This window comes from Tursiops truncatus, chromosome 11 (genome assembly GCF_011762595.2).
Source record: "Tursiops truncatus isolate mTurTru1 chromosome 11, mTurTru1.mat.Y, whole genome shotgun sequence".
Lineage (NCBI taxonomy): Eukaryota > Metazoa > Chordata > Mammalia > Artiodactyla > Delphinidae > Tursiops > Tursiops truncatus.
The window spans coordinates 93,157,581-93,169,416 of NC_047044.1; the positions used below are offsets into that span (position 1 = coordinate 93,157,581).

Below are 11,836 nucleotides of genomic sequence, written 5' to 3' on the forward strand. Positions count from 1 at the left end.
GGCAAAACTGACATTTTTATATAAATAAAAACAAAGAATTTGTTTCCAGCTGACCTGCACTACGAGAAATGCTACAAGAAGTTCTTCAGACTAAGAATAAATGACATCAAATGGAAACGTGAATCCATAGGAAGAGATTAAGAATTCCAGAAATGACAAACATGGGAGTAAACACTCAACATATAGCTTTTTCTTCCCTTGATTTCTTTAGAAGATATATAATTCTTTACTAAAAGACACAGACACACCTCCTCTGAGATTTCATGGGAAGAAACAAGAATGGATGCAGGCACAGAGATTTGCTGGAGTGCAGAACAAAGTGAGGCTGCTCTTGCAAACATTCTCCATTGGTTTCGAGTGACCATTCTCCTAGTGCGTCCCCCTCTTCTGAGTAAGACTCACACTTTGCCAGTGAACGGCCACGTTTGAAAGGTTAACTGAAGCGCTATTACACATACAAATAAACCTACAAGGTAATCGGGAATGAATTATCAACTTTTCAAAGATGGTATCTGGGGGAAAATACACCCTGAGGATCAACCCTGGGTCTGGAGGTCACCGCTCAGCGGTTCAGAGAAGACTGTGGCTCTGATTAAGACCCACCCCCTCATCCCCTCCTTTGCCACTCCACTTTCCAGTGCAGAGGTAAGGCCTGACAGCTGGCATAGGCAGATGTCTGATAAATGCCAGGACCTTCTTCGCTTATATTATTTGTCTGGCTGATAGGTGGGTTGGTGAGAAAGATGTGAATTCACTGGTCATTTGAAATCCAGCTCCCTCATGTTCCTCACATCCACCTTTTCCATCGATTCATTCTTTCCCGGCTTCAACCTCCAGCGCTAATTCTCAATGTTCCATGTGATTTGAGAGCCTTCACTGCCGTTTTGTGAGATTTTACTCCACCAAGGAAAGTCCCAGGCTCTTTTTAATTGTCAAAATCTCCTTCACATGCATCGTGTTTTTTTTTTTTAAGCTACATTGATAATTTATTAATAGCTACTATACATTTGTATACATTTCCTCCTGGTGTGTAGGTTCATCACAAAAACCAAATTACTGGGCTTCCCTGGTGGCGCAGTGGTTGAGAATCCGCCTGCCAATGCAGGGGACACGGGTTCGAGCCCTGCTCTGGGAAGATCCCACATGCTGCGGAGCAACTAAGCTCGTGCGCCACAAATACTGAGCCTGCGCTCTAGAGCCCGCGAGCCACAACTACTGAGCCCGCATGCCACAACTACTGAACCCGCACGCCTAGAGCCCGTGCTCCCAACAAGAGAAGCCCGCGCACTGCAACAAAGAGTAGCCCCCGCTCACCGCAACTAGAGAAAGCCCGCGCACAGCAACGAAGACCCAATGCAACCAAAAATAAATAAATAAATATATATATTTAAAAAAAAACAACCAAATTACTGTACATAATAGAAGTTGCCCGTTAATCGCAGAAGAAGAAGAAATTTTGCTATTGCTTGAAAGGTAGTCCCATGACATTAGTATTTTATCCTTTATATCTTCAGAGACACATATACCTAGAATATAATCAGTATTGGTCACTGGAAGCCTTGAGGCATCTTCCTCCAGCAGTGCTGGAAAAACACTGGTAACGTTTTTGGCACTAAGTGCTTCTTTTTCAATATCTCTAAATAGGCAATAGGATTTTCTCTTATCACAATTCTTTTAACAATTGCCACATTATAATTATCTAGATATCAGTTTATACAGTATTAGTTACAATTTCAGTTAAGACTTTGGAAACAAGAGGCATATTTACACATCCTTTGCCAGGATGAAGTACTCCAATCTGTCAGTCAGTCATTAATTCAAGAAACAGTCTGTAGTGGACACTTGTGATTTCTCCCACAGTAGCAATTCCTGCCTAACTGTCCTCAGTTTCCATGCTAGGAGCCATATGGTTCCAGAAAACTTTACTGTACTTTAGTGGTGACGTATGTGAGCTAGACTAAGCCAATCAGGTAGCCTGTCACCTAGGCATATGACCATGTGACCCACGCCTGACTAATGAGAATCTCTTTTGCTACAGAGTGTGCATTATATGGATAAAAGACCTGGAACTCCTGCAGCCATTTTGCTTTCATGTAGAAAACTAGTCAAAGGATGGAACCAATACATGAAGGATGACAGAGTGAAAAGACAGAGAAAATTACAGAAAAGTAAAATGAGACCCTGACATGATAAACCTCTGGATCGAACAGCACCTAAACCTGAACTACCTGTGGGATTACAACTGCTTCACAGCTGTGCAACTGTGCAGTCCCACAGGGTCCCGTTCTCAAAAGGGGTCCTCCACATTTGGTTCAATGCCCTTGTGCTGCCTTCTGAAATTCTTAATAATTTCATCTTAGGACCTGTGTCTCTAAGTGAAGTCCTATGGAACAATGGAGCGGGTCTATAAGCAAAGAAAATATACGTGGCAATAACTAGCACGTGTGGGGCAGTCCAGGACTCTTGGGACTCTGTAAAACCCAGTCAGGACCTGGATACAGATCTGCAGAAGCAGCAGCCAGGGCAGCAGTGGCTGTGACCCAGCAGAGAGGAGGGGCTCCTGCTCTCTGAGGGCAGTGCATGGGGACTGGTTTTCTTGTCTCTGCACCCATCGCACTGGCATCTGCACAAACGTTACCTCTGGGAACTGTCAGAACTGTCAACAGCAAACTACAATAAAACAATATACTTGGACATATGCAGCACATTCTTAACAACCAAGCACAGAACTCCCAACAGAGCTGCTGAGTATCACTGAGGCTATTACACTGTGTATGTCTGATCTCCCTTGTCGGTAACAAAGACAGTCCCCTCCTTAGGCAGCAATAGAATCTTTTTTTAAAAAATTATTTAAATAATTTATTTTTGGCTGTGTTGGGTCTTCGTTGCTGCACGCGGGCTTTTTCTAGTTGCAGCGAGCCAGGGTTACTCTTCATTGCAGTGCGTGGGCTTCTCATCATGGTGGCTTCTCTTGTTGCGGAGCGGGCTTCAGTAGTTGTGGCTCGCAGGCTCAGTAGTTGTGGCTCACGGGCTCTAGAGCGCAGGCTCAGTAGTTGTGGCACATGGGCTTAGTTGCTCCTTGCCATGTGGGATCTTCCCGGACCAGGGCTCGAACCTGTGTCGCCTGCATTGGCAGGCGGATTCTTAACCCCTGCGCCACCAGGGAAGTCTTATAATCTTATGTCTTGTTGTATCCAGGGTCAGTAACAAAAATGATCAGTCAGTTGCAAAGAAAGTCATATATGTACGCACCACCATGTCCTCTCATGCGTGCACATATATTCATTGCCAGGAGTGAAAAGAATAATTATTTTATAACTTTTATATATAAAACATCAATATTGCATTTCACTTGTGAGTATTTCATTTCTATAGAATGACATGAGAGTGGGATTAATTAAAAAATATGAATGGTTGAATTTTAAGTAAGAAATCTATAGGGTTTGTTTAACCTCTGGGAACCTAATTTGCATCAAATCTACATTTTGCTTTTGTGCTCTGTCATGGCCATTTATTGCTACCTTCTAATTTTTTAATTTCTCATTTTCCCTTAAGTGTGTTACATTTCCAAGTAAGTTGGTACTTCAGAGACTGCTATGAAAAAAAGAAATTCTTTTGGCTTAAAATAAAAGAGGAACTTTACTAATGTAATGTTATTTGGCATTCGTATGGAGCATAAACTATACCCTGGGATAGTCACCCAAAAGGGTTAAGACCAGAGAAAGAATCTGCTTGCTTATTAAAAATGCATACGTTACCTCAGTCATAGGAATAGCCCCAAACTCGCCCAGCCACTGCCTCTGCAGGTCACCCACCAGCATTAGCATTACATCATATGACATTATGGAACAATCGTGAACTCTGTGTAGTACTTGAATGTATTGTTTTGAAAGAATACACTGTCATTAACTGGAATAAAAGCTTTCTGATATCAAACCTGGGGGGTAGCCCTCACTGTGTGGCCCTTTCACTTCTTTGAGAAACAGCCTCATCCTGAAAGCAGTAAAGGGGGAAAGAGATTAGAGTATAAAGGCAACAAAGATGAGTGATCCCTGCCCAGGCCAGCAAGCAGATGCAGGGCTTTAAATTACCAGGCAGAACAACATCAAAGCAGGAGGCTCTGTAACAAACGCGGCACCTGAAAATCCAAGCCAGCTCACGCCCATCACCCTATTCCCCATTACAGCCTCATGATTTTTACCATGGGCTTCGCTAGAATTGGAAACTTTCTTTTTTAAGTCAAAGTATAATTGACTTACCATACTATATTCGTTTCAGGTGTACAACATAGTGATTCGATATTTTTATACATCACGAAAAGATCACCATGATAAATCCAGTTACCAGCTGTCACCATACAAAGTTATTACAATATTACCGATTATACTCCTGATGCTGTACCTTACATCCCTATGATTTATCTATTTTAAAACTGGAAGTTTATACCTCTTAATCTCCCTCGCCTATTTCCCTCATCTGCAACTCCCCTCTCCTCTGGCAACCACAAGTTTGTTCTCTGTATCTAGGAGTCTGAAACTGAGTCTTATTCTATGTACAAAATAGTTAAAACTCGATGTCCTGATGTCATCTGGAGATGGGCCATCACTTATAGCCATGTGACTCTAGGCAATGAACTGAAGCTCTCTGAGCCTCAATGTTTTAATGTAGAAAATGGAAAGAATAATAGGTATGCAGAGCACGGGAGGTGACGATTAGCTACTATTACTATCATGATTATACTTATCACTTCCACCCAGTTGTCCCCTTTGCCTACCTTTTCTAATCACTGTCCAAGATGTTTCTTCTTCACAAGTAAAACGCGAGCATCAACTTAAATGCTCACGGGCTTATTTTGTGCCCTGCAGTCTGGCCACTGCCCTTTGTTACCATTTCTATTTTCACATCACTCTCCTCAGGTGATTTCTCTACCCTCTTTAGCCAAATCCTAGGACTCCTCTTAACTAGACGCTGCTTCTCACGAGCTTTCCTCTCTCCTGCACCTATTCTCAACATACTCAACAACCAAGGTTCAGAGAGGTGAAAAACAAAGTCAGGGCAACACAGTCAGTCGGTAGCCAAGTCACAATTAAAATCCAGGTAGTAGAACCCTTGTAAACTGTTGGTGGGAGTATAAATTGGTGCAGCCACTGTGAAAAACAGTATGGAGGTTCCTTAAAAAACTAAAAATAGTACTACCATGTGATCCAGCAATCCCACTCCTGTGCATACATCCAGAAAAAACAAAAACACTAATTTGAAAAGATACATGCACCCCAATGTTCATAATAGCACTATTTACAATAGCCAAGATACGGATGCAACCCAAGTGCCCATCAACAGATTACTGGATTAAGATGTGGTAATATAGGGCTTCCCTGGTGGCGCAGTGGTTGAGAGTCCACCTGCCGATGCAGGGGACACGGGTTTGTGCCCCGGTCCGGGAAGATCCCACATGCCGCGGAGCGGCTAGGCCCGTGAGCCATGGCCACTGAGCCTGTGCGTCCGGAGCCTGTGCTCCGCAACAGGAGAGGCCACAACAGTGAGAGGCCCGCGTACCGCAAAAAAAAAAAAAAGATGTGGTAATATATATACAATGGAATATGACTCAGCCTTAGAAAAGAATGAAATACTGCCATCTGCAGCAATGTGGATGGACCTGGAGAATATTATGCTTAGTGATATAAGTCAGACAGAGAAAAAGACAAATACTATATGATATCATGTATAAGCAGAATCTAAAAAATAATACAAATGAAGGTATACACAAAAGAGAAACAGAGTCACAGATATAGAAAACAAATCTGAGGTTACCAAAGGGGAGAGAAAAGGGGTAGGAACAAATCAGAGGTATGGGAGTAACAGATACAAACTGCTAAATGTATCAATAAAATAGATAAGCAACAAGAATATACTGCATAGCACAGGGAATTAAACCCATTATCTCAGAATAACCTACAATGGAATATAATCTGCAAAATACTGAATCACTATGCTATACACCTGAAACTACACAATATTGTAAATCAAATATGCTTCAATCAAAAATAAATAAAATCCAGGTAGTAATGCAAGCAAGTCCAGCTGTGTCGCATTAACTGCACCACACTAATAATTCACTCTTGGGGTTCCCAGTGACGATTTTAAATCTGAGGTTAGCTTCCCTTAACACCAAACCTTCTCCCAGATGTTTCCCCTACTAGTCAACTTATCATAAAATACGAATTATTTCAAATGCTTAAAGAAGAAACACTAATTCCAGAAAAGTATTAAATACAACTCAAAGTTCTGGGGTTGTTTTTTTAGTTTTTGTTTGTTTTCAGCATTTCCCAGAAGTGGGGACAAAACTAGATCTCACAGGCCTCACCCAGGACTAGACGACTTTGGGAGGAAAGAGGACATAGTTAACAGGAAGTGGAGGCATGAACACCGTGACTGTGAGCAATACATGCAACTCCAGAAGGGATGGAGGACAGGATACAAGTGTCAGCCTCTAAGTTTCTAAAGATAAAGGTGTGTGTTTTAAATCGGATTGCACAAGGATATATGAAAATGGAAATTTCATTAATGTTGGCTTCTTTGGAGAATCACATGATTCCTCAAAATAACAGAAACTAATGAGAAGATGGGTAACGGGATGTAATGTGTTGTTTTGCATAAGAATCAGAAGAGTTTACCAGTGTCTAACACTGAGGCCTCTGGGGGAAGATAGAAAGCTTGTATTTCCTCATCTGTAAAGCAGATGAAGTACTGGGAAGAATGAGAAGTATATGGATCATCTATAAAGCACCATTTGGTTTTATTTTTGTTTTTTAAGTACAGTGTGGAATGGTTTAACTAGTACAGGATTTGACATCAGTGATAAAGGTTCAAGTTCAACCTCTAGCTGCCAGCTGTCTAATCTGGCACAAATCATTCAAACATATTTAATGATGTAAGAACTAAAGGGATAATGTATATGTGTGTGTAGGGGAGGGAACCTTTTAATACAAATAGCTCTATAAATGTAAGATGTTTCATATTATACTGTACCAGGTTAAGTAAACCAGGGTAGGTCAACTAAATCATTTACATTTCCTAATCTTTTGTCGTGAGAGGGGGACACAGTGATTCTTACAGCAGAAACCCCATTCAGTTAATAAAAAATCATTGCCACTACTTAATAAAGATATGAAAATAATAAAATAAAGTAATGCATGTATTAATAACAAGTTAATAAAAATATAAAATAAAATTATCAAATGAATAATAAAATTCATATTAAAAGGTAACTACCTCAATATATGCTAATCATATATTAGGAGGGATGACGGTTTGTACACATTCTCTCCTTTCAAACACGAACTCCCTGTCAAACAAAACAGTTGCCAGGATTAACTATAAGTGTATCAGTTATCATGGAGATTTTCTCTGTGGAGGTAAACTAGTCAACCCATAGTCCAGATCACAAATAAGAATGAAAATCTTTTTGGGGAAATATGACAGGTAAGCCAACTTCATCATCATTCATTCATTCATTTACTCAGTCCCTACTTTACACCAGGCTCTATTCCAAGTGCTGAGGATTCAACAGTGAACAAAACATGGAAAGTTCCTACCATCATGGAGCTTTACATTCTAGCAGGGAAATACAGACAGTGAACAAATAAGTAAACTATGCAGTAAGTCAAGGGTGATTATGTACTCCAGAGAAAAACAGGCCGGGAAAAGGGCTGCAATTCTAAATATAGCAGTCAAGGAAGGCTTCACCAAGAAAATGCCACTTAAGCAAAGACCTAAAGGAGATGCATAAGGCACAGAGATATCAGGGGAGAATGGTGGGGCTACGCACACCTTTCCAGCAAGTCCAGATAAGATAAAATGCAATCCCTGGAAATAATTTCTATCCTTTTAAATGTATTGAGGCTTGCTTGGGTCCTAGTATGTGGTCTATCCTAGAGAATGTTCTGTGTGCACTTGAAAAGAATGTGTATTCTGTTTTTTTGGATGTAGTGTCCTGTATGTATCAATTAAGTCCAACTGTTCTATTGTGTCATTTAGGATCTCTGTTGCCTTAATGATTTTCTGTCTGGAAGATCTGCCTATAGATGTCAGTATAGATGCTACTATAGTCAACGTCTTGTAATAACCTCTAATGGAAAAGAATCTGAAAAAGAATGTATGTGTATGTGTATGTCTGTGTGTGTGTGTGTGTGTGTGTGTATACACACATATATATATAAAACCAAATCACTTTGCTGTACACCTGAAACTAACACAATATTGTAAATCAACTATACTTCAATAAATTTTTTTTAAGAAATGCAAGCCCTTACCTTTCAAAAGTGGCTGGAAGGTTGGAATCTCTTGCAACTTGATGACATCGGGATCATTGCTGACATTCCGTGAGGCCTGGGAGCCCTGAGCTACTACCACAATATCATCCATCTTGGCTCTATGCTTAGCTGGAGAAGGGGCCACTGAAAATAAAGTTACACCGCTCAGGAATTGCATCTTATTTAGCGACCTCCATCTCACCAAAGCTGTTTTCACTGTAGTCATTAAAAAGGATAATTTTTACACAAAAGATGCTAACCGCAGTTATCCTGCAGTGGGGGCTGGGTAGGGGAGATGAATTACAGAGGACTTCTATTTCCCACGGTATTAAAAAAAAAAACCTTCAAACTTTATAGGACCATATACCATCTATGAGGCTGCTTTTGTAATTAAAAGTTTATTATTCAAAACACAAAATAATAACCAGATTGTTTTTAATTTTTACTTCTTTGATCCTCCTGACGTTTGTCCCTATTTCCCAATGAGGAAATAAGCATACCAAATTTAGCTGTGGCTTGCCCAAAGTCACCAGTGCTAGAAACAGAGTTAAGAAGGGAACTGGAGGTAAACGGATTGTTGGTGTACATGACCCATCCCAGTGATGCTGGGGTTGCAAAGCTGTGTAGCCACCCTATCACAGCAAGCCCAGCATGATGAATAGATCCTAGTCACAGGAAAAATAATCCTGGCTCTTAACACAAGATGATGGCACGAGCCCCCTCACCCTTAAAGTCACAGGGCAGAAAGAACCGGCAGGTCCACTGTAGGCTGAGGCAAAATAAAGAAACTTGAAGGACCGCTAAAGAGGCGGGTCAACTTCAGGCACCCAGGAGACTGTAATCCATTTAGAGGGAAGTGATTCAAACTGTCAAGGACTCCCCAGACCAAGACATCCTCTGCTCCCAAACATCCGGTTGGGGCAAGAGGGAATCTTTATTGTTTTACACTCTAGAAGGTAGTATTTGCAGGCGCATCATAATCATGTCTCAAAGGTTGATCCAGGTATGCCACAGAACTGCCCTGCCTCCTGGAGGCTAATGTCTCTTAAGGCTTGGCATTCACTCTTAGAATCTCAGCTACTTTCATTGCTCTTCAAGAAGTCTCTCTTCGCCTCTTTTGGTAATTTACCTAATGTTTTACAAATCCCAAGCCCGAAATCTTTCCTAGTACAAATTCAGTGATTCCTCCTTCCCCAGATACCAGAGGAAAACAGAGTTTACTAGATTCTAGCTAGTCTCTACTACGTGTTTGTAAAATGGGGCTACTGTGAGGATTAAACATGAACACATGTGAAGCACTTAGCACAGGGAACCAGGTAAATTCTAACCTATGCTATTCGGTAGTATTGGTTAGTATGCTCTAGTACTGGTTAGAGGCCATGCTGTTGGTTAGTAGGTGAGCAAGCCTATTAAAAAGATGACACGCGGGCTTCCCTGGTGGCGCAGTGGTTGGGAGTCCACCTGCCGATACGGGGGACGCGGGTTCGTGCCCCGGTCCGGGAGGATCCCGCGTGCCGCGGAGCGGCTGGGCCCATGGGCCGTGGCCGCTGGGCCTGCGCGTCCAGAGCCTGTGCTCCGCGGCGGGAGAGGCCGCAGCGGTGAGAGGCCCGCGTACCGCAAAAACAAACAAACAAAAAAAAAATGACACGCTTCTCACAAAATATGCTTCTGGCCTGACACAGAGGCAAGAAGGGAAGGGGTAACAATTATTACTATATTTGTTACAACAGATACTACATTCTGGATCTTTCAAATAAATAAGAATGAACGTAGCAGTAGATGCTGCTCACCGTTAAAAGCTATCTCAATCTAGCCCCCAGAATGGTAGACTGAACTAGCTTTGAAGGTTACATTTCAGTGTGGAATACCCATAGATCTGCTAGCGTCTACATTTCTGAACTACATATCCTACCAAGATCAGAGCAGCCCATGACCAGGGCTCTTTTTAGGCCCCAGATATAAGCCAATTTGGATTAGCAACTCCAGAGCTTATCTGGGACAGTCCCAGTGGTCCTAGAGGTTGGTGGGTAACAACAACAAAAAGGAGCAAATGAGCCTCAATTAAGCATCAGCTGTTCCGAGTGCTCATTATACTACAGGAACAATAATCCTCCCATTCCTATATCAAACTCGGAGAGAAATCTAAACAACGTGGGCGGGGGAAGAATAGGGAAAAACACCAGATCCTGCCTTCCTAGCCAACTTTTATATTAGAAAGGGAGCCGAGACACCTTCCGATGGGAAGATGCAGTTTCTGGACTCGCTCTCACCCAACGGTTCACAGCGATTGTTCACCTGCCACACATCCCTTCTGAAAAAGAATCTCTAGAACCCATTTTTAAGAAAGAATCTGTTCTTTCAGGTCCTATGACCCATCCATTGCGCGACCCAAATCTCTCTATCAGTCATGAATACTAAAGCCAAATATTAATTAGGTCCTCCTTCAAAGAGTAGGCTGCAGCTGAGAGGAACAGCTGTTCTGAAAATAATGGGCTCGGGCGCCCACGCTGGCTTAGCTTGCAATCACAGGTACCGGCTTCCATCAGGGCAATCAAGGCTAGGGCAGATGGTAATTTTTTTTTCTTTTTCTTTTTTAAGAAAAAAGCATGGTGAGGGCTTTCTGTGCGTTCCTGTCCGCCGGTCCCAGTCCCCAGCAGGCTGGAAGGCAGCCCGCCCCGCAAGCAAACAGGGCTGGCTGGAGAAGGGTGGAGATCAGGGCACCGACCTGAGGAGTTCAGATCGTTGGGTCGGCTCTCGGCCTCGGAGCTCTGCTCACTGCCCATGGTGCTGGCAGCGGTGGCAGCGGAGGAACGGCGGAACGGGCGGCGACCGCTCGGGCGGCGGTGCGACAGGGAAGGGGCCGGGGACCGGGATGCGGAGGCTACACAGGCTGCGCTGTGGGGATGGCGCGCCCAGCCCAGGCGGGGGCGCGGGTAGCGGGGGACGGGGAGGCCCTATTCGGGGAAGGACGTGCAAAGAGGTGCGGCGGAGCTATACACTGCACGCCTGCCTTATTTAGGGAAACCCAAGCCAGGGAGGCGGGGAAACGCCGGGCACCCGCCGCGCCTGCAGCCGGCGGGCGGCACCGCTTTCACTCACTCGCTCGCTCGGGCGCCTCACGCTCGTTCCTTCTCGGACGCGGATTGGCAGCGCCGGCAGCGCGCAGCCGTCAGTTCCGGGTTAGAAGGCCCACCCCCCCATCCCCACCCGGCCACCGCCCCGGGCCCGAGGGAGGGCGGGGAAACTCGCGCCGGCGACTCCCGGGGCGCAGCCTTAAAGGGCCCGATCACCTCAACGCCAGAACCGCCCCAAAGGGTTACCCGTTTCCTGTTGTAATGTTGCGCGTCACCTTTAAGTATCGTCCACACACTAGGCACTTTATCCCCATCGTTAAAACTTTATTAATAGGCTTTTGGGGAGTTTGTTTTGTTTTTGTGTGTGGTTTTTTTGGTATTTATTTTTGGGTTTTTTAAATTGACATAATATTGTATGAGTTTCAGGTGTACAACATAATGATACGATAT

At 43.4% G+C, this 11,836-nt stretch overlaps 1 protein-coding gene across 2 annotated transcripts in view; it reads right to left on the reverse strand.

Annotated features, from left to right (window-relative positions):
- Positions 1-11,538, reverse strand: part of BORCS5 (BLOC-1 related complex subunit 5) — a 97,683-nt gene extending 86,145 nt beyond the window's left edge. The window contains exons 1-2 of one of the 2 annotated variants that reach the window (XM_019937629.3): positions 11,412-11,538; positions 8,313-8,456 (exon numbers count right to left, since the gene is read on the reverse strand). In XM_019937629.3, the coding sequence (XP_019793188.1) occupies positions 8,313-8,456; position 11,412 (145 nt within the window). In that variant the 5' untranslated portion in view covers positions 11,413-11,538. The other variant, XM_019937623.3, reaches the window with a different exon arrangement.
- Positions 11,539-11,836: the final 298 nt, after the last annotated feature.